This window comes from Crocodylus siamensis, chromosome 5 (genome assembly GCF_052110815.1).
Source record: "Crocodylus siamensis isolate JL-2025a chromosome 5, ASM5211081v1, whole genome shotgun sequence".
NCBI classification, from domain to species: domain Eukaryota; kingdom Metazoa; phylum Chordata; order Crocodylia; family Crocodylidae; genus Crocodylus; species Crocodylus siamensis.
Window position 1 is genome coordinate 23,757,605 of NC_143399.1, and position 23,233 is coordinate 23,780,837.

A 23,233-nucleotide genomic window follows, 5' to 3' on the forward strand; every position below is an offset into this window, starting at 1 on the left:
TTGCATCTTGTGATTGACTGGAGCCTAATGAAGTCTTGAAATATTGTGCGGTAGCTGGTTTGGATGGAAAGGATTCACTACTGTAAGCACAGCATCTGTAATGTATTGATCAGAAAATAAATTCTGAATAACATGTAGCTTGGGTTGCTTTAGTTTTGGGCCTGAATTTTGAACCCTGATTAATAATCTTCCCAGATTAATTTACCCTGTTTAGCTCAGCCTTCTCATAGAGGCAATGGAGAGAGACTTTTGGAAAACAAGTTCTCTCTTTCTTCTCTGCATCTTGCTGACTGACCTCTGCAGAATTGGGTGGGTTTTTTTGGTATGGTACCTGTCATGTAAGTGGATGTCAGCACACACAGCCATTAATGCAGGTGATTTTATGTGAAAAATGAGACTCCTCACTGAAGATCATAAATAAATACCTATTTCAAACTTATTTTGAAGTTGTGACTGAAATTCAGAGAAACCAGAATGCTTTCTGCCCTTTGTTTTCCTGTCATTTACATTTGGGCTTACCATGGCTGGTGCAACACTGAACTTGGACATAATTTCTTTTTTTCTCCTCCCCTCCTTTCTTTATAGATCATGTTTTGCACTTTGAATACACATAGAATTGACATGGACAAGCTCTTAGGAGGGCAAATTGGCCTTGAAGATTTCATATTTGCACACATAAAAGGACCAAAAAAGGAAGTGGATATTCTGAAATCCGAAGAGTCACTGGGGCTTACGATTACAGACAATGGAACTGGCTGTGCCTTCATAAAGGTAAATTTAATTACTAATGGGATGCTTTTGTTCTGGCGAAGGGTCTAATGACACTTTTGCCAGATTAGTTATTATTTGAATGGTCCTTTAGAATGGGTGCCTTTGTTCCTATTGGGCATATTTCAGAAGTAATAAAAGAGCATCAGTCACTTCTCTGAGGGAATGTTGCAGATTGTAGTGTAATATAAAGATGGAAAGCACTGTAGCTAGCACCTGTGCTGCTGTATTAATGTAGCAACAGTGGGAGTCCTAAGTGTAGATATATCATCCATAACTGCTGGTACCTTTAATAATGTGTCATCTGGTTGGAACATTTTCTAACAATTGTAAGAGTATTTATGTTTTAACCTGAATCAGCAAAGCAAGCAGTTTTAAAAGATACTGTTCAATCAGTGGGTGTATTAAATAAGAGAGAAGACCTAAATATACAAACAGAAAGAGCTGTATCTTGCTACAGTTCAGTGCCACTTGGATTAAAAAAATGTAGTCTCAGGTATATTACAAAGCAGAGACCGTATCTGGTTGAATAAACAGCTGTATTTAGGGGAATCACTTTTGTCATATATAGTCTTTTCATTTCAACTTAATTATTTCATTATTAATGAATAAGCACTTGTATTAGGTAATCTGATAGTTATAAGCCCTTGCAACTGTTTATAATTTTAACACTTGGTATAATAAAGTTCTAAGGCTATCACATGCTCAGAGTTTTACAGATGAAGTTGAAATTGCAACTTGCAACTTTGTTCGGTCGTAAGTCATCTTCCTTATTTCAATTTTCTATGAGTTCACAAGTTTTATCAGAAGTTCTGTTACGCAGTCTTAGGGCTCCTATACACATGCAGGGAGGTTGCTCCAAAACACTGTAATTACTCAATTAATCAAGTCTGCTGGAGTGAGATAATTGCCATGTTCCAGTAGCATCTAGTATCATGTGTATCAGCATCCCCGCACTGAAAAACAGCAGTGGAGCATTTTAAAATTAAAGCATGTTCAGTGAGCTGTAGTTCCAAGTGCCCTGCTACCATTTTTCAGAATGGGGATGCTGATACGTATGACACTCCGGGTGCTTTAATTAGTGTGGGTCTAGAGCTGCGCTAATTGAAACCCCCACCTCCCTGAGCACATCTATAAATGCCCTTATTTTCTGGGTTTATAGCTAAGATGCAGAGCTTTAGTTTTGAATGAAACGAGTGATCCAAGGAGTAATGACTTGGAGTGGGGAGGAGGAGATTATTTTGTAAATGCGTAGGAGAATGTTGTCATAATGTCGTGTATTACAAATCTGGTAATCAGAAATTGGAGTAGTGCAATAAATTTCCTGTATGCTGCACAATAAATGTATTTCCAAGCCTTGAAATAGACAGTGAACTAAGCCTCGCCGGCAGCACTAGAATTTTACTTGCTTATAGTAGCAGTGAATTTGGCCCCCAAATTCCACCCCCCATAATTTTGTTCCTAATTTTTTCTTTTAATCCAACAGCGTATTAAAGAAGGCAGCCTTATTGACCAAATCAAAATGGTATGCGTGGGTGATCATATAGAATCTATAAATGGGAAAAATGTGGTGGGTTATCGTCATTATGAAGTTGCCAAGCTACTAAAAGCACTGGAGAAGGGGCAGACATTTAAGCTACAGTTGATAGAGCCTATGAAAGCATTTGGTAAGTGATGTGTATTGTTTGCACCTTGTATCTGAATGTTAAAATACCGTGGCTGCTTTGTTTTGTAGATTTAGTTTTTAAAAGGAACAGTATTTGCCCCAGATGAAGGCCCAAGGTAGCCTAGTTGTCAAGGTGTGTACTTTTTCTTCTGAAGATGGAAATGAACGAATAGACTTTTGCTATTATGTGTTCAACCCCTTCAGACATTGTGCCTAGAATGCCAGGTATCTGTCAGCAGTCCGGTGTTGGATCAGACTGCTCCTATGACTTCCACTGGGAGACTTACCTAACATCAGCCACTTATCTCTTTCCCTGCCCACAGGTGCTGGCAGAATCAGTACAGATTTGTTTCACAGACCCCATTCACAGGGGGCACAGAGGCCCTGTGATGCATGATTTGTATGTTCAGCAGGGTCCCCTCTTCCTCAAGCCCCTGCCAATACAATTCATTTAATCTGTGCTGTCAACACTTTCCCAACTGGTAGGGTTTCATAATGTAAATATTTAATTAAAAATGATAAGAGAGACTGAGATTCTATACTGCATCAGTTCATTTCCCTCCATCCCTCGCTACTTCTCCCTGCATAAAAATATCTTGCCCCTCAGCAGACAGCTGAGAAAAAACACGTGGCAAAGTGATCCATTTTGGGTCTTTGTATAGAAAGGAATCACTCGTATCACTAATCATTTGTGTGTTACTTTTAAAAAAAAAATGGGATTGAAATGCAAGTACTTTGTTTAAGCTAAAATTTCAAAATAGGAATAAAAACCAAAATTATTTTAAAAGTTATTCTTTCCTATGCATTATTTTTCTGTAACAGTAAATAATTCAGCATCTGGTATTTAAGATCAGTATTAGAATTGATACATGTACGCCCTGAAACTCTAGAAAATTCCCTTCCTCTGCCCCATTTCATCAGCAAGGTGAAATGTTTATTTTCTAAATCATTGCAATCTGTGATGTTTGGGGAGACCTGTACTGCCTCACTGTGAACACTTGGTGTCAGAATAACTGCAGTAATTGGGATGAGAGAAACTGGAAGGCATTTTATGCCGGCTGCTGCAGGCTAAAATGAGGGGTGTGGGTGAAGTGCTGCTTCTGGCATGTGTACCCATGTTCAGTACATCTATGTGCATGTCATGCATATGAATCTGAGTGATGCTGAGCCCTGTATAATGTGTATTTGGGAGATGGAAACAATAGGCTTCTTACTAATTGTGTTTGATGTTCAAATTATTTTAATAAGGTTAAAAAAAATATTCCAGGATACACTAAGGTACTTTATGATGCTTTTAGTAGATTACCATCCCTCCTCCCTCTCCATAGTTTTAAAAATAAAGTTCTGTATAGAAACTAAGTTAAGTTGTTACCAGGAAACTGGTTTATGGAGGTTTTTTGGCAATCGTAAACCTAAAAGGATTAAATTTTTACTACAGCTCATTATTACTTTCTTTTTCATGCTGTATACAGATGTTGGGGGGTTGTTTTTGTTTTGTTTTGTTTTACTAAAAGTAAGTCGGAATAGTCTGCTGCCTCAAAGGTAAGAATCCAGACATATTTTCAAGTTAACCTGGAACATAAGGCTGTCAAGTAAGAGGGCGTTTAAAGGGTAGCTTCGGGAGGCATTTTGACTAAGAGACAAATTGAGGATTTATTGTTGTTCACCTGCTTCCCCTTTGTCCCCTGGAGATCATAGAAGAGTAATGATTTACTCATTGGAATAGGCCATTCTTCTCCTCCCCCAGTGCATACCAAGTCATCTGCTCTGATCAGTGAATAGGACCATGGACACAAAGCTTTACCTGAGTAAGGATGGGGTTATTACTCTCCTTTTTGAGCATATCATCATGCGCTAGCTTTCTTTGAAGTGAAGCAGCATCCACAAAGCTAGTTGAAGAAAGCATGGCACAAATTTTTAATTTTAATCATGGTTGAAATAATAAGGCCTGTTTTGGCCAAGATAATTCTTGCAGGCAGTTTGGCCATGTTGTTGGGTGCCTATTGCAAACCCCCAACAAAGAGCCTATGCTGGTAATAAGTAAAATGTTACCAGTAGAGAGCTGATGCGGTGTATGTTGAGAATGAGTATTATGATTAAGAACTTGAATTCTCAATGAGGATGAAATGATTCCTTTATAGCTACACCATGAATCCAACAATATCCATAGGGTTATGGAAAATACAGTGATGCTGGATATATATGAAAGTAGTAGTAGACTGGTAAGGCTGTATTAATTTGAGGAAATTTATTTTAAAGTACAGTGATCCAAAAGTGAATTTTAAATCTGAGCAGAAAAAGAAAGCCTTTCTCAAATTGTCTCAGTATTTTGACTTCTAAAGCAGCTGCAACCAATTGGAACTCAGCTGAACAAAATGCATATAAAATACTAAAGACCTATCTTTAAAAGATAGTTTACTAAGAGAATCTTACAGAGAAGGAATTCTTTTGAGGAGTAACCCCTGGAAGGGTTATGGTCCATTAAAAAAACCTGAGATTGTATCTTTATAGTACACAGTTCTGAGTACTATGATTCTTTGACAATGGCTTTTATATTTTGATTATTAAAAAAAAAAAAAGTTTCACAGCTTCTAAAAGGATAAACCTGTTTTCCACTGTGTTGCCTTATAAAAGTTATGGGTAATAATTGTAAAATAAATAATGCAGTCCTTTAGGAACTGGTCACTAATTTTATAAATCATATTTCAAAATAATAGACAAATGCATTATTTATTTTTTAAAATTCATGGACAGCTTATTTTTATGCTTTTGCTACTTGTATAATATGGATTAAAAGCAGGAATAAAAGGGTGACAACCTCAGAATTGAAAGAATGTGTTCAGTACAATTTATTAAATACCAGACTATTAAAATCCTCTAATGACAATAAAAAACATATTGGATTACTTTCTAGCTATGAACCAAATGTTTTTGTTTTACTATGTCTTAATTCAGAGGTTTTCAACCCTTTTAAAGAAGTGTACCCCTTCTGGTGGCAGCGGCCGGACGCGGAGCGGGGGTGACCGGCACACAGTGGTGGCAGTGCGGAGTGGTGGATGGCAGTGGTCTGTCCCTTCCCGCATGTACCCCCTAGCACCTTTCCAAGAACCCCTGGGGTATGCGTATCCCTGCTTGACAACCCCAGTCTTATATTTTTATTAGCGTAACCATATACTGGAGTCATTTATCTTGAAAGAAGGTATCAAAATGGTAATAGCGGAAGGAATGTTTTCCTAGCAATAACTGTTACCTGGAAATTGCATTAGACCAAGAATAAAAATTTTCTTCAGAACATTTAGGTACTGGTAATGGTCTCAGCATGGAGCTCAGCTAGGCTGCAAAACCTGCTCAAGAAGCAGGGTAGATACTCAGGTGGTTAACCTGTGCTGAAGTCTGATTTATTTACTAAATTGTGTATTTAACAATTCTACTTTTGTTTATAGAAATGATTGAACCAAGGCTTAAAGGTGGAAATCTATCAGAGGCTAAAATCTCAAGGGGAAGAGAAACACTTCGACTGAGATCTAAAGGCCCTGCCACTCTGGAAGAAATGGTATGTTTATATAGACAGAATATAGCATTTGAAACTTTTAGGACCATATATGACTGCAAAATATCAGACTTACCATTCTACAGAAGTGATAAAACAGAATTTTAATGAAAAATGTTTAATATTTTGTTAAATATCATATGGTCTTGTGGATGCAGAGAGAAACTTGATAATAAATAACAAATCTAAAAGCTCAAATATCAGAAGGTAAATTTAAAAGATTCCAAATATATATATTTTAAAAAGCTTGTGATTTTTAAAACCAATCCCATTTCTTCCCCCCAGGCTTTGGTTTGTGGGTTTTCTCTTTCTTTGAATGCAGGAGTTGATAACACCAGTGCATACACATAATTTACAAATAACTGACTCTTTAGATCCCACAGAACATACATTATTCTGTGTTTGTACCATGCCTAGCACAGTGCTCCATGACTAGACCTTCTAAGCGTTATTTGCAGTACAAATAAGAGAAGTTTCAGTAACAGATTTATTAGCTTCCTTTTGTGGAGCTGTATTAGCATATTAAAAATCTTTGGCCAAGGAAATGCCTCTCTCTGCATTAACCTTTATCACTTTTTCAGTTATACCTTTTTGCTGATGACTCAAAATGGTGAATGATGACTGACCCGTGTGGCATTGTCAGTAAAATAAAAGACACAGCTTACCCCTCCCTCCCTCCCCCAACTTTCCCCCAGCCACATGCATCATGCACAAGCAAGATGGGATGCAGGTTAGTCAAAAAGTGGAGAGTGCCATGCATTTCATTAAATTGACATACATGACAACATTAAAAGTTCAAGTACTCGCATGGATATGTCAGCTGGAGAGAATTCAGATTTATGTATTCTGCCCTACTTGCACAGGGTGTCACCAAGAAAACCAATTTTTTCTTGTTAACTCTGACTTTGTCTTGCTACAGGTTCACTCTTGGTTTTCTTATTAAATCCTAACTAAAGACCAAAATAATAAGATAGATTTACTTAATATATATTAGTTGGGTAGGGATAAGTCAGATCCTAACTATAAAACTTTTATTGATTTGAGTGTCTTTGTAACCACAGCATTTCATTTTGGGTTTAGAAGATTCATTCTTATCTTTTTTCCTTTAATAAAGCCCTCTGATGTTGAAGAAAAAGCAATAAAGAAAGTTGATGACCTTCTTGAAATGTATATGGGAATACGAGATATTGAGTTAGGTAAGTATTTAGCTCTGTTGTTATATGATTATGATTAAATCATTCTCCTGCTTGATTGATTTTATTTATCCAAGCTTAATCCTTCCATTTGTGTGATTTATATATTAGTGTGTGTGTGTATATAGTATAAAAATTCTAGTAGTGTATGTCATTAGCACTTCATATATAATTCTAATAGTGCCTATGACTATATATACACATACTATTGGAATGTGCACATCTAAAGAGGCTATTACCGCTTGAGCTGAAAGAGGAGCCTGCAAGACCTCTTAGTTTTTCAAAACTGTTCTCAACCCTGTAGTAAGTAGATGTGAGAAATTTCACCCTGAAGTTAACATTTCCAGACTATATTTTAAAATTATTAATGTGATTCTGGTTTTAATAATTTAAACATTGTAATAGTACAGATACTTTGTTAATTGGCAAAAACCTATCTTTGCAGCCAAAGATCAAACCAGATACTCCCATTATGTTAGATTCTGTGCCTCTGTGCAGTAGTATGCAGTTTTTGCCTCAAATATCAATAAGCCAAAAGGAATGGATAATACACATACACAGGGCCTGTTTACATGTGATGCAATGTCACTGTAGCAATGTACTACAACAGTGTAGCATTGCAAGGCAAAAACCGTGATGCTGCAGCTTCATTGCTATAGCAAATGCTCCCTCAGTATAGTGTGCTGTTATGGCAATGTAGCAGCTAAAAATAACCATGCATGGCATAGTGCAGCCTGTACTCCAAAAGGAAGCACTAAATGATGGTGCAGTAACAATGGCACTGTCTGGGCATGTGTAGACTCACCCAGAGTGAAGAAAATGGTGGGAAGCGTGCAAGTCAGCCCACCATGGTTGTTTTTTGAGGTTGGAGGGATGTTTAATGGGAAGTGACAAGGACAGGACGGGGGGAAGGGGCTAAGGTGGCAGGTGTGGAGAGAAGCTGAAGAGAGGAGACTCTAAGGGGAGGAGAGGGAAATGGCTGAAACAAATGATCATCCCAGAGGAGAGTGTCCAGTTGGAACTATAGCAGATTGTCCAAATGACTGAATGTCTTTTTGGCTGCTTTGGTAGTTGCTTCTGTCACGTGGAGTATGTGGCTCATTCCTTCCTGCAAAGCTGGTTCCTTTTTCCCCCAAAGCCACTAGGAAGAGGCAGGGGGTGGAGGCACTAGAGAAAAGTATTACCTAGGTCAGGACTGTCCAGTTTCTAAGTGGTCAGGGGCTGCATGCTGCTTAGATGCCCACCTGTTGCACTGTACGCTCACACCCCGCACCCTGCTGCAGCTCATGCCTGTGTGGACACATCCTTCTCTCCGTTCTTCCTCCCCAATAACTGTTGCAGTGAAGCCACGTGGACACTTCTCCCTTCCCCACTCTCCCTTCCCTACTGCTGCATTGCACACAGCATAGTCCCAGCCTCAGCCTGAGTCCTGCTTGCTGTGTTGTACCATCCCGTGGGGCAGGTGCAGAATATAAAAGCTGGAGGGGAATTCCAGAGATTCTGGCTGCTCTTGCTCCCAGAGTGATAGGGGGAGTCATGGCTGGGCAGAAGCCTGTGTAAGCTTCATGTGGCCCCCAGCTGCCAGTTGGACAGCCCTGATATACAGGTCTTGGTACCTTCAGAGTATTGAGGCACTTGCATAGAAGTCAGATTACAACTAACTGGGCCTTACAGTATGCTTCTTTCTGGGCTGGGAATTCCCAAGGAAGCTGGCTCCTCCCAGAAACCCACCATAATACTTCCAGGCTTCCTGACATCAGCATAGGACTCTGGAAGTCCTGAGAGTCCTTCCTTGGTTTGCAGTTCTCAGGACTTCCAGACTTTCTTGGTTACCATTGGGGTCCAGCAGCATTGGCATGGGATGGCCTCCTAGCTAAAATTTTTGGGGCACCTAGCTGTGGGGCAGTCTTCATTGCAAACCTGTCTTGTAGTTGGGATACTTAATGTCTGCCACAAAACAGTGGAACTGGTTCCAGTGAAACTGTCATTGATTTGATGAACACTGAGCTTAAGATTTTCTGGGTAATATTTTGGATTCTACAAATTGACATTTTTCCAATGAAACTCTTCAGAAAACTTTTGCCCAGTTCCAGTTAATATGGCTATGAGCAGAGTATGTTAAATATTCTCATTGATCTGCTTTGAGGCTTTTTTTAAAGGTTTTATGCCTTTGGATCCTCCTGTACCTGGTTTAGTAAAGTTCAAACAACTCTGAAGTTGTCTTGAGCGCTGCACGCCGTGGAACCCTATCTTCTTTTCAGTCATAGCTGAGCAAATGCCCATTTCTTACCTACAGGCCCAGGTACTAATCCTCATCTCCCCGAAAATGTTCCCATCCACAGTTAGAATGTATTGAACACTAACCACAAAACAGTAATGCCTTACAGGTCTGCTCTCATTTCCTCTTACTCACCCCTCTCTGTGCCCCTCTGAATCTTTTTCCCTTACTGCTGTATTCAGCTACTCTTTTCAGGTCATTCTACTAAGCCTAGAAGAATAAATAAGAAAAAGGTTTTGTGGACTAAATCCTATAAGGTTCATCTAGCTCTGATTTTTCACTACTACACCATGTCCTTCAAAGTTAAGCAGTATGTGTCAAGGGTCAGTGGTAAAAGGAGATAGAAAAAACAGCTGTATCTTTGTTAAACAATTAGAGCCCTGTTGCAGTTAATTTTAGGTGGCTCCTGGAGCTCTTAACCCCTGGATTGTCCCCACACTAACAACTGAAACTAGTTTTAAGCACGCTTTATGTGGCTTAAAGTTATGCCACAGGACAGGTTTCTCTTTGATCAGTGTTGCCCAACTCATTTTCCATTAATGTTTGTCCACTCCCCCCCGCCTGATGAACCACCCAAGTTGTAGTCCTCCAGCATCCCAGGATGCTGTGTGCCCCCCACCCTCCCCTCCTGTTCAGCATGGACAAACTTTCCACCCCCGGATTCTACTCCCCAGGGGGCAGTTCTGGCACCAAACCAAAGCCCCTTCCAGCCTCTGGGTGTGTGACCTTCCCACCCCCCCAGAGGTGCAAATAGCAGAACACATACCAGCTAGCCAGGTCACAGGGCTTGCATAGGTCCAGGAGTGGGGTTGGGGGCTGGAAGGGGGGAGAACAAGGTAGGGGGCCAGACTGGGCTGGGTCTTCATTCCTGGGGCAGGGGCAGTAGCTCCCCGAAAGTGCCTTCCCTCACTGCTCCCACTTCACAGCCACCCTGGGAAGCATGATCAGAATCCCCCCAGACCTAAATCCTAATTTATTAAAACATGTGACGTTCCTTACTTTCTCTTTATTTCTTTTTAAATTCTTTCTTAATTTTTGCTTCATCTCCCATCCCCACTTCCTTTCCACCCCCATCCCATTTAATGCTCTGCCTCCCAGATCCATGTCCCATGCCCCCTTCTCCCTCCCAACCCATTTCTCTTACATCCTCACCAGGAGCAGGGGCAGAAGAAGCCTGTCCTGGCAGCTCAGAGCTGTCGTTCCTAGGTAGGGCCCTGCTCACCAGCCCTCTGGTGGGAAGTCACAGCAGTGCAGGTGGGGAACGGTGGGAGAAGGTTATTAGCCTTAATGTGTAACTGCTTCAAACTTGACCTAGCGTTAACACCAATCAACATTGTGAGCAGCTCAAATTGCAGTGTATAACAAGTCCCTAACAGCTTTAAGTATCTAAAATTCCTCAGGAATGGCAAGTTAATCATCTATCACAATTTTTCTTCAATTAACCTATGCTAGTTGTTTTCATATGTTATTAGTGTGATCAGTTGCTTCTGAAAGTAAAATCTGAGGAATGATTCATTCAGAGAATGCCAGTCAGCTGAGTTAATAATTTTTCTCATTACTCAAATTAGATGAGCTGAAAAAACAAATTGCCACAAGTGTGACAACAGACGAATGATTAAGATCTTAGTAATTGTTCACTTACATTTTGTTCTGTTCATCAGAGGCTTTTTCATGTTGGATTACATGGCCTGGTAATCTCTTTTAAAATGACATCATTTTTATTGTAAATGAATTAAATTATAAGCACAAACCCAGAAGCTTAAAAAATGAAAAGTGTGTAAGAGACAAAATTTAAATTAAGACATGTACAGTCAGTATCATTAAGTTTCCATACTTACTCAGTTTTTCCTTAAAACATGAAGTAGCTGCAGTGCTTTGAATTCATTGACAATATGTCTGATTTACACTAGGCTGAAGTTTAGGAATTTTTTTTTTTTTATTTAGGAGAATATTTTCAAAGCCACAAAGGACCCAGTGGCAGATGCACAACTCTTATTTGGGTTGGAGAATCTCTCTTGGATTCTGTTTTACTATCTACTTAAATGTAGAATGTATCCCTTGGCTTGAGCACATTCGGTACCCTTAACAGTGTTAAGGGAATGCTAGATATTGAGCCAATAAACTCTGCTTCTGCATAATTTACGTAATAAACGAGCCAGTTATGGTCAATGTGAATGAAATCTAATGGGTGGCATCTGCTAATTAAGTGGAGCTAATCTTTAATTGGTGGGGTCAAGAAAGATTAATTCCTGGATGTTGTCAGTGAATGCCAATTATGGGACTTATCCTCTGAAGAAGAGCATAAGGATACAGGCCTATGTGGGACGCATTTTGCACTGGTAGTTGTCTGAATCATGGCAAACAGAAGGCAAGAAAGAGTGCTAACCGTAGGTCAATGGAACCCAATCCCAGAGAAATGTAATACAAGTGCGGAGTAGCTGAGGAGTCCTTCTCACTTACCAATCTGATGTGCACTGAATGAGCCCTGGCTTAGCGTTACATGTGCAAGTACCTTGGTGGTACATGGTGAGGATTTAGCCTCCCACAACCTTCAATTTAATATATTTAATGTGGTAATTCAGCTGTATTGACACTAGAGGTCAGCACCAAACTATTGTAATGAAAAGGTACTACTGTCACTGCAATATCTTTCATAAAATGCATCAGTATATCAGTATATTTCATAAAAGCACAGTATATCAGGGTGGCAGTGAAAGTATAGCTCCAATAGAGATTAACATGTCATCAGAAACCCATGCTTTCCAATGCTTATCATAGAAATTTTACTTGACTGCTGAAATTTCTTGTGATGGTTTTAGTGGCAATTTTTTTAAAGTTTGGCTAATGCCTAGGTGCTATTTTGTTCTACTTGAAAAACTGTTTTTTGTTTTGTGTTTTGCTTTGCTTTGCTTTTTCTTTCTTTCTTAAATAAGTACATTTTGGATCAGTGACAGTTTCAGACCACTGATTTCCCATGTAACCTGGAGGCATAAACAGGGCAGTTTTACCTTCAAGGAGATAACCAGGGATCCTGGTTCTCCCTGATAAAAAAAAATAAAAATAAAAAAATAGTTCACAAATTCTCTAATTAAAACCCATGGTTAAAATGAAAGGCCCCCCACAGCCCCCTGCTTCCTTAGGTCTGCTGGAAGGGGCCTGTGCCAGAGACGACCTGAGCAGGGTGCGGGGGCCAGGGCAAACTGGCCTGTGCAGGGCCTCACCCCAGGTGGGAGGAAGCTGGTGGTGGAGTCGGTTAGGTGAGAGAGGCTGCTGAGCAGCTGGACATGAAGCTGGCAGCATTGCGGAGTTGCTGTGGCCTCTCTGCCCGGCTCCGCAGGGCTCCCCAAAGTGTGGGGCCCAGGGTGGCTGCCCTGATTCTCTGTCCCCTAGGGATGACCCTGCCCTCAGCTGCCAGGGCTATGGGGCCAGGGACCTGGGTCCACAGCCCCCTGCCCCTGGCAGGAGGCGGCTGCTGCAATGGAGCGGAGCCCAGAGCCTGGCTCCCCCCTGCTGCCTGCTGCAGGCTCAGGCAGGTGGGTCCAGCTCCTTGCTGCAGCGTGCACTCCTGGGGGCCAGGGGGGACCCTTGTCCCCCAGATCTGTGTGTAGATCTGCCCGCTTCAGGCTCAGGCTCCTGTCCTGCTGCTCTCCCAGTATGTGTGACCCGGCACTGCAGGGAACAGTAGAGCTGCACAGGAAAGCTGCCTGCTGCAGAGAGCTCCGTGCTGCCCTGGGGACACGTCCCCTGCCTGCAGGGCTGTAGCAGGGGCAGTGGCACGGGGTTGCATGCAGGGGTCTTGTTGCCAGGCCAGCACAGAGCTCACAGCAGCAAGCAGTTTTCTTGTGCAACTCTGCTGTTCCCTGCAGCACTGGGTTGCACGTGTCAGGCGGTGGAGGACCCAGGGGAGAGCAGCAGGGCTGAAGCAGGCAGCATACAACCTCGTGACCTGCACACAGATTTGGGGGGCATGGGTCCCCCCTCTCCCCCAGCTGTGTGCACAGCACTGGGGAGCAGACCTCCAAGCCCACAGCCCGCCCCACCTCCATCCCACACACAGATCTGGAGGTTGCAGGTCCCAGCCCCCCCTGGAGTCGGTGCAGCAGCAGGAAGCTAGCCCCAGCCCTCTGGATGAACTGCTCATGGCCCTGTCAGGGCCCTGTGGCCATACATTGCAGCCCCGGGCCAAGCTGCAGGCACTGCCAAGCTAGGCAGCAGCCCTAGGCCCAGTCCTGCCCAACTCCTGCCCTCCCTCCCTTCCTCCCTCCCTATGGGGGCCTCAATTCTCTGCCCCCTCCCCCCCATTCCACTTACCTGCAGGAGCTGCTCTCTAGGCTACCTGGTAGCCCCTGCCTGACTGCCCTCCTTCTGCTCCCTCCGCCCCCTCCCAACCCCTTGCAGGCTGGAACTTTGCCAGCCTGCAAAGAGCTGTTTGCAAAACTGCAAAATCTGCAGGTTTCTCAAGTACAATGAGAAATTTGCATTTGCCTCTGGTAAATTGTAGATTTTACAATCTACAATTTATTCTATTTTTCTATGGGAAACAGAATACTTAGATCCCTGGAGATAACTGATCTGATCTAAAACCTAAGATAGACGAGGGGTTTGCAACACAGCCTGCAGACCAGATCTGGCTCATGAAGTTACTGGATGCAGCCAGTGGAACCAGAAGGCTTTGCCTGTGCTAGTGTCCATGCCTGCATACAAGCCAGGGCTGGGCAAATTCCAGCTGCACCAATGCCACTGCCACTTCCTCCTTACCACCCATTTAGAAGACTGGCATGGATGTATCTTCCATCTGGCAGGGAGCTGCATCAGTACCAGGCAGTTTCCAGCTGTGCTCATGCTGCAACTGGAAGGTTGAGTGGAGTGTGAGTGCAGCATGGATGCAGTTTCCAGCTGTCCAGCTCTGGTCTCTTCACTGGCTAGAAGCTATTCCAGCTGGGGAGTGGAGGATGAGGAGAAGTGGCATCAGTACAGGCACAGCTCCCACCTGCTTGACCCTGGCCCTGGTGTAAATGCAAGGAAAGCCCCACCATTAATGTGGGTTGGGTGCCACAGAGCCAGGTTGTTTTGGCACATGGCTTGTAAAAGGTTGCTGGCTGCTGAGATAGAGGACTGAGAAGGGAACTCAACTGTCACAGATCAGTACCCTGCTACTGTGGGCAGTAGTGCTTATACAATCCTTTTAGTAAATTTACCAAGTTCTATCTTGATACCAGTTAAGTGTCTGTTGTGTCCCCCCCACCAATTCTCATTGGCAGGCTGTCACTGCTCTGGTGGGCAGAAGCTTTTTTAAATTTCTGACTGAATTAATTCATAGACAGTTATGCCTATTCTTGTTCCAACATTGCTCTTTAAATTAAAAAGCTCTGAAGTTTACACCCTTAATGCACTGTAGAGAATGTATTTATATTCTGCCTCAAGCTTTCTTAAAAGAAGCTAAATCTTGCATCTGGATCTAATATTTCACAAATTCCTATCCTAGGTTCCCCTTATCTCATGGTTTCAGGGGGTAGTGGAAGGTTTTGCTGCCAATGTGATCCAGGTAGATCCAGTAGTGCAACTAAGGGAGGGGGGATGGGGGGACAAATAGAGCACCAGCCCCTGGGTGCTGACTTAAGGGGCTTAAAAATAGCAGTTGCCACCTGCTAGCCTGTTGCTGCTGCCCAGTGTTCCCCTGCACCACTGCAATGTAGGGCACAAAACTGCACTGCTGTACTTCTGGGTAGAGCTCTCTTCACCAGAAGCTTTACTTGACCACTATCACTGGCTCATCTTAAAGAAATTTGTACCCACAGCTTCATGGTTTAGCTGCTACTTGGTACTTAATACAGGGGCATCTAATCCAAACGATCTTAGGCAGCTGCCTATATAACTAACGCTTAATTTGAGCCCTAAAGTTCATTAAGAAAAACATTGAATCAATTGATACACACAGAAATACAGCTATTAATATAGTACAATGGGGATTTTTAGCCATTTCTGTCTTGCAGTGCCATATTTCATATAATTTTCCTCCAAGAATTTTTTGTGCCAATAACGCTGGTGCTTTACAGTAGGGGTCTTAGGAGTCAGCACAGTGTTATAAGGGATACTTTTGGCAAACTGTTTTTTCCAAGAATCCCCCCAGAATCCTGCCATCCTGTCTGCCCCAGAGACCACTTTCATGTCTGCTACACCAGATCAAGGGCAACTAGATACATGAATCTCAGCAATTTCAGTTAGCCAGGATTTATACAAGCTTTCCTTGGCCTTGAGTACATAATTTGACACCCTGAAATTTTGTTTTGAACTTCCCCTTTGAGTGCACTTAATTTTGAACAAATTTTGCTTGCAGTTACTGGGGGGGTTTTTTGCCTGAAACCATGAAATTGTCCAAGTTGTCTCACAGTTTACAAGAAGTTGTGAGTTCACATGTAAGTCAGACATTTGTTTATAAGAAATTCGTAAATATGAGTGAACTTGGGCTGTGCGTCATGTCAAGAACACTTGGAAGCCAGAGAAGTTCACCAGACTGTGATCAAAAGGTTTTTATGTTATGTCTGATGGCACAATGAACCAGCTTACTTGCTGAAGACTAGGTAGGTTCGCTTTACATACATGCATAGAATTACATTATGCCATACAGACATATTATTGGAAGCCTGTCTAGATAGACCAGGGCATAGAAGTTATCTATTCTGAGGTGACTTCTTTTTTTAATATTGTTACCCTTTCCAGCATCTCTAGCATGTTACTGTTTTCATTCTTCTGAGTGGAAAATTTATAGGTGTTATCAGATCCTTCCAAGTGTGCATGTAGAGTTTGACCACATGCTTAGGAGGAAATTGGATTTATAACAAAGTTGAAATAAATACCAGCTCTCAATTTAAGACAGACACACGAGGTAACTCTCAGTACTTCAGCTTTTAGTGTTGATTCTGGGCTGTAATGTTCTCTGCTGTTGGAAACATACAGACGCTATGAAACATAGACACGGATCTTGGCCAACAAGCTGTGTTCAAAGTCCTGATCATTGCCATTGGTGAATCTGTAATCTCAGGTTACTGTAGGATTCTCTATAAGTGCTGCAAGCTAGTTTTGTGACTTGTATACAGCACCTCTAACCTTCAGGCTACTGGTGGCATGGTCATGGCATCCTAGTCCATTGTCATTTAAGAGATTATTGGCAGCCAGCATAAATTATAATAGCCATCTGAATCATCACCCAAATGGTCAAGGGCTGAAGGCCCTTCTGCAGAGCTTCAGTGCACACTGGGATAGCAGTTGATTATCAGGTCCTAAATAATTGCCATAAATTATTTTTTTTTCCCCCGCTCAGACTTAGACAGCATATTCTTCTTCAGGTCTCTCTCAACCATGCAGCTGGTCCAATAAAAGATATCACCCACAAAAATTCTTGCCTCTACCATAAGTATTAATTTCCATACTGAAAGTCTAGAGACAGAGAAAAATAGGGCTGGAGGCAACTTCAGGAGATCATCTACTCTAGCCCCCGGTGCAAGGCAATAATAATAATAATAATATGTCTTAACTAATATATAGGGCTTTTCATCTGCAAATCTGAAAACTCATTATGAACAAACATTATTCTCATTTTTACATATGGAAAAACTGAGGCATAGAGAGGTAAAATAAATTGCCCAACATTGCATAACTGATTTAAAAAAAAAATTAGTTTAGACCAGTAGTGCTCAACATTTTTTCCTGGTAGGCCAGATGGGCAGTACCTAGTCTGGCCATGGGCTGGCTGGTGATTCTGATCTAACACTCAAGGTCGGCGTGGCAGGAACCATCTGCCCACACAGATGGGGATAGGGAGTAGCTTGGCCTGACCCTGACCCCATAGGGAGGGGATGAGAGCTTCACCTGGTCCCTTGGCTGGGGTGGGGGGCACATCTTAGCCTTGCAGGAGGAAGGGGCTTAACCCAACCCTGCAGTGGGGAAAGGGGAACCTGGCCCCACGGGGGGAGGAGGGAAAGGAAGGAAGTGGGTGTGGCCTGGCTCTGATCTGGCACATGGGGCTTGGGATTTGAGAATTTGGCAGTGGGGGAAGGTGGTTATATTAATAGCCACTGCTCCCCTGCCCCCCAAATTTCCTAATCCACAAGGAACCCTGCGGGCCAGATATGATGGCTCTGTGGGCCAGTCCACATTTGACTTGTGGGCTGCAGTTTGAGCACCCCTGGTCTAGCCTCCTTAGTTCTTGTCTCATACCATTTCTTCTGGGGCACCCAACATTTCTGTCATGTTCCTCTATACCCTTGCTTGATCAAACTTGAATTCTTGCAATGTGCTTGTGTCCTGCCTCTTACAAAAGTAGATGGATTTACTTTTTTTTTTCCTGTCCAGGCTTTATATTAATTTATCCCCAAATGGCCATGTTTTTATGAAATGCTTTTTCATATCACATTTACAATATTTCTTTCCAAGTGAAAGTAAAACTGAGTATATAAAATGGATCTGATCCAGCATAACCTCTGAAAGTGTTCTGAAACCCATTCTGTCTTTAATTGCATGTCTCTGGTCTTGTTTTTCATATTCAGGGCCTTGAGCTGTTTAAGTTCTGGTTTGATAGAACTGTACTTTGATGCCTGGTTGATTAAAAATTTTACACAATATGCATTTTGATCTCTCAGTTCAAACACTATATCTGTGGAGTAGTTGCTGCCACAAAGGGGCATAAAAATTCTGTCCTAGACAACGCAGTGAAGCATTGTGCTATATCACACTTGGTTCTTCAGCCCATATCTAAATGTACTTCCATGGAATACAACAATTAATAGTTAGGATACAGAATGTGCACAGAGAAAAAAAAAAGTAGGGGAATTAATTAGATGCAAGTCAAGTAGGATAATTTCTCACTAGGACATCAAAGAAACTCATACATAGCAGCGTAAGTGTTGGAAGGCCGGGGCTAACCCTCTCCCCCCTGCCCAAATGCAGGCAGCCTGGGCGCAAGCTCCAGGTGGCTGCAGTGGAGGGGAGGGAGGACACACAGACAGATACAAGCAGCTGGAGCCTGCAGGCATGTGTGGAGCAGCACCCAGCAAGTAAATGTGTGGACAGGAAGGGCATCAGGGGAGGAAAGGGGCATGAGGGGGCACATTGAGGCTTTCACAGGGTGGGGGGGAGGGTGTGAATAGGGCCCCAGGGTAGATCATTGGATGCTGCCCAGGTGGGTTGTCCAGAGTCGGGGGGGGGGGGGCTCCAGCTTTTGTGTGCACCCCCAAGACAGGCACAGGGAGCACATGCCCCCCCCAGTCTGTGCGTAGGACAGAGGTGGGCTGCCGCTGAGGGCTGGGTTCTGCACCTCACTGCTGGCACCCTGGGAGCGGCACAATGCCACGTGCCTCCAGTAGCCAGGCAGGCAGGGGCTTGGCAGAGCCAGCGCACAGGAGGCACATGGTGTCATGCCGCTCCTGGGACACCAGCAGCAGGGTGCAGAGCCCAGGCCACAGCGGCAGCCCACCTCTGCCCCGTGCAGAGATCAGGGAGCATGTTTTCCCCCTGTGCCTGCTCTGGGGGTGCGTGCAGATGTGGGAGCCCCCCCGTGTCCCTGGATGAACTGCCTGCGCAGCAAGTTTCCCATGACCTTCACCTGTCTCTGCCTCACTCCCTCCCTCACCTTAGGGGCCTCGATCTGCTTCCCCCCCACCTCCCCATGACAGACTTACTTGCTGGGGGGAGGCACATGTGGACTTGCATGCGTGCATGCTCAGCCCCCTCAATCGTCTTGTCTTCCTCCATCTATGCATAGCAAAGGAGAATGTTAGCTATTAGGGAGGAGATTTAGATGGATAATTTTTCTTGCTTTTCACTATTCTCAGTCAGTAGTGTAACTGGGTAAGTGAGGACCAGCCATGGGTGCCAGCCTAGAGGGATGCAAGGTTGCTGGTGGTGGCTGCTGCTGTTGCTGTTCTGACCCCAACTACTGCTGCTGCTTAGTGAACTGCTTATTACACCTCTGTTCAGTGTTGTAAAGCAATACTATGAAATACTTCCCCGGGCATATTATTTGACTATCATTTTCTTTCTTATTTGATAAATTTGTGTGTTCTGAGTTGGGAATTTTTGTTTGTTTTTTAGCTGCCACAATGGTAGAAGCTGGAAGAGACAAAAACAATCCAGATGAATTTGCAGTGGCACTTGATGAAGCTCTGGGAGACTTTGCATTTCCAGATGAGTTTGTCTTTGATGTATGGGGAGCCATAGGTGATGCTAAGGAAGGACGATTGTAATGAGAATTGTTCATTAATCCTTGTTTGAAGGTAGCAGGTTTTTAAACAAGTATTAGAACAGAATTTAAATAGCTTGATTGATGTCAACTCTGAGCTAAATTTGTATATATTTAAAATATTTCCACTGAAAATCTGCAAAGAATATTTTTTCGGTATGCATTTTGAAAAATCTTGGTATACTGTCTCAATTAACTGAAAGCTACACATCTGAAAAAATATTTTATGTACTTTCATAGATGAATATGTGGGGCAGTTTAAGGATACACTTAGCATTCCATGAAAATTGATCTTGTACTTTGTTTTCCAGACTTGTAGCATAATACCAATATTTTGAAACTCTGCGAAGGTATTAGATACACTAGCTGTAGAAGTTGGTTGATTTTTATCCCGTTTAATGAAAAGACTTACAAAACTTGATAAAATAAAAAAATACTTGACTCTATTATAATGCAATTATGCTTTCTTTTCTCATGTACATTTTGTAGATACAAGTCTGTGGTACTGTTAGACATGGAAAAGTTGCCTTTTATTAAAGAAAATTGCATAGCAACTCAACTTTCTGTGTAGGGGTTAGGTTAAGAGAAAACATTTTTCTGAGACACTTTGTTTGAAAACAATTTGATTTTATACAGCATATAATACCTAATCTGTTGCTGGGTGGAAAGATTCCTTAGAAGTGTTTAAAACATTATGAGCTGCTACTTAAGTTCTTTGCCATATTGTTGTATAAAAGTTCTCTGACCAGCTAAAGAATAAACAAAAGTTAGTTGCTTCTATTTTATATACCTGTTACGCATAATGGTAGTGACCTGGTGCTGCGTGCTGTACCCTATGACTAGTCATGGACTTTAACTTAGCATGAGCGCTTTGTTGAATAAAGGCCTTAGTTTCCTTTTTTTTGCTTGTATGCATCTTTCAGGTAGCAATATGGGAAAGACATTTAAAAACATCTCAAACAAGGTAGAAAAAAGGGCAAAGTGAATAAAAACATTTTCATGGAACCTCAATTTTTTAAAATTTCTTTTTTGGTTATTGCCTGAATTTCGTGTTTTGAAAATATGTCCTTTTAAAAACACAATTCTTTCTTACACATCACTAATAAAATCTCATACTATTAATAATGATTTTTCTAAATGACCTAAATTTATTCATTTGGTTTAACAGTTTTCTGTTCAAATAATGGATTCAGTTTTAGTTTTGCTTACAATTGGTTTCATTTTCAGATGCCTAGTATAACTTCTATTGGGTTTAAAAAAGGAAGAAAGCTGTTTGTTTTAGAAACAGCTTTCTCATCACATTTTAAAAATGTGTTAGGTTGTATGTTGATCTTAAAACATATAAAAGCCTTGTTTTACACCATTTAAATTGGGCCAATTGGCAGACAACCTTATCCTTTTAAGACCATCCAGGAAGAGAATGTAGGACCCGAGCTGTGCAAATACTGTGTACTTTCATGTGCTTGTAAAATAATTGTTGCTCCAAAAATTATATTTTCTAAATTATGATTTTTTTTCTTAACCCCCTCCCCTTTTTCCCCACTGTGAACTGTCTGTGGAAAAGGTTCTTTTGCTATCTTACTGACACAGGTTGGTATAAATATGGGTTATAACAAATTTTTATGTATACATGGTAATGATTTGTATCATTTTTATGCATCACTTTTTAATATAAAAATATAAGATGTTCCAAAAACTACAATGGCTGATGTTGGGAGGTGACTTGTAGGTCTCTCTTAAAAAGTGAAAGGGAAGCAAATGCTAAAGATGATTCATTTAGCCTCTAAATCAGTTTCTTTCAATCTTTTTTTCATTTGTGGACCCCTAAAAAATTTCTAATGGGGGTGCAGACCCCTTTGAATAGTAAGTGTGGGTATTCATATACTTTTGATTGATCATAGTCATCTTTTGTAGACCCGTTAGACATAATCTATGGAACCCTAGGGGTCTGTGGATCACAAGTTGAAAACTAGGAGTGTGCAAAATGGATTCTCTCTGATTCAGATTTGGCCCAAATTGGGGACAGTGATTTGATTAGTTGATTCGGATCACTTCTCCTCAATTCAATTCAGTCAAATCCAAATCTGAAGTTTTGATGCTGATTCAGAGAATCAGCGATTCGGACATAGACATAGCTTTAAACGTTTTTTCTACATACCTCGAGGTACCAGGCGTGGCTCATGAATGCTGGGATGAATGGAGTTTGCCACAGGAGCCTGAGGAGGCCCCCACGTGCTAAGTGGTGTACTTCAGTTCCACTTCCAGGTTCTTCCGGGTCTGCCAGGGAGCATGCTGGGGCACCCCCCGCATGCTTTCTGGTGGACCTAGAAGTGGACCAGAAGTGCTTCTGGTCTACTTCCGGGTCTGCTGCCAAGCATGCAGGGCCCTGCCCTGCGCTCCTGTGGGACCTTCCATGTGCCTGAGCATTGCAGCATTCATGAGCCACCTGCTACCTAGAGGCATGTAGAAAAAACATTTAAAGCTGTGTCTGTCTGAATCGTCAAATCTTTCCGAATGTCTCTGAATTGATTCTGTGGGTTCTAATTTGACTCAGAGAAATTAAAGGGTCTCCTGATTCGATTCGGATTTGGAGATTCAGCTACAGCATAGGGCCAAATTTCGACTGAATTGAATCGGGGACCGAAGCTTTGCACAGCCCTATTGCAAACCACTGCTTTAGACCATGGCTATCCAACTTCAGAACCACCAGGGGCCACACTCTGCAAAGGTTTCAGGCCTTGGGCCACACACAGTATGGGCTGTATGCTATCCCTGCTGTACAGTCTCCCTGAGCTTACTGGGACTTGCCTCCTGCCCTCCTATCCTGCCCCAGAAACCCCTTTCATGTCTCCTACAGCAGATCAAGGGCAGCGAGACATGAGTATTGGGAGTTCTGTATTATAACTGCTCACAGGTGAGAGGCAGCCTGTGCACTGCTAGTTGGACAGCCCTGCTTTAGGTGAATGGGCACTGTTTTGTAATGGGCTATGAAAACACCACAGTGACTATGCACTTCAGCCTTCCCTTCAGAGGTATTGAATAGGTACAAAGCCATATCTGCAAGAGGGAGAATGAAATAAATTTGAAGAACAAAAGGAACTATGCCAGTAATCTTGTATGGGTTTTTTCTGTTTTTTGTTTTTTTATTTTTTTTTTCATTTGGCTCTTCAAACAATAGTAGCATTTAATCTATAGACAGTGCCTATATACTGTACTTTTTGCTTCATACAGGTTACCTATTAAATGCCAGGTGCAATTAAAGCTGTTGTTTTTGACTTATTAAGCTCTGCGACCTATTTCTCTGAATGAATGAGTCAGTGGAGGTGTCGGAACTGGAGCTGCGCTCATAAGGCAGTGAATGAAAGGAGCTCACACAACAGCCTCTGGGAGCTCCCTTATATTATGAAATATGCTCAGTGCTTTGCTTGGACTAGTTTCAGTTGTAATGGCATAGGGTATTGACTCTACTGTAATTATAGGGCATTAGAAAAACTCTGGGAAATTGTGAACTCTTATATGTTTTTGGCTGATGGGTTTTTAA

The 23,233-nt window shown here is 42.2% G+C and overlaps 1 protein-coding gene across 1 annotated transcript in view; it reads left to right on the top strand.

Annotated features, from left to right (window-relative positions):
• Positions 1–22,953, top strand: part of GIPC2 (GIPC PDZ domain containing family member 2) — a 37,253-nt gene extending 14,300 nt beyond the window's left edge. The window contains exons 2-6 of the mRNA XM_090048892.1: positions 586–771; positions 2,255–2,435; positions 5,878–5,987; positions 7,099–7,180; positions 19,545–22,953. Coding sequence (XP_089905018.1) covers positions 586–771; positions 2,255–2,435; positions 5,878–5,987; positions 7,099–7,180; positions 19,545–19,696 — 711 coding nt within the window. The 3' untranslated portion in view covers positions 19,697–22,953. The remainder of the gene's footprint in view (positions 1–585; positions 772–2,254; positions 2,436–5,877; positions 5,988–7,098; positions 7,181–19,544) is intronic.
• The last annotated feature ends 280 nt before the right edge of the window (positions 22,954–23,233 follow it).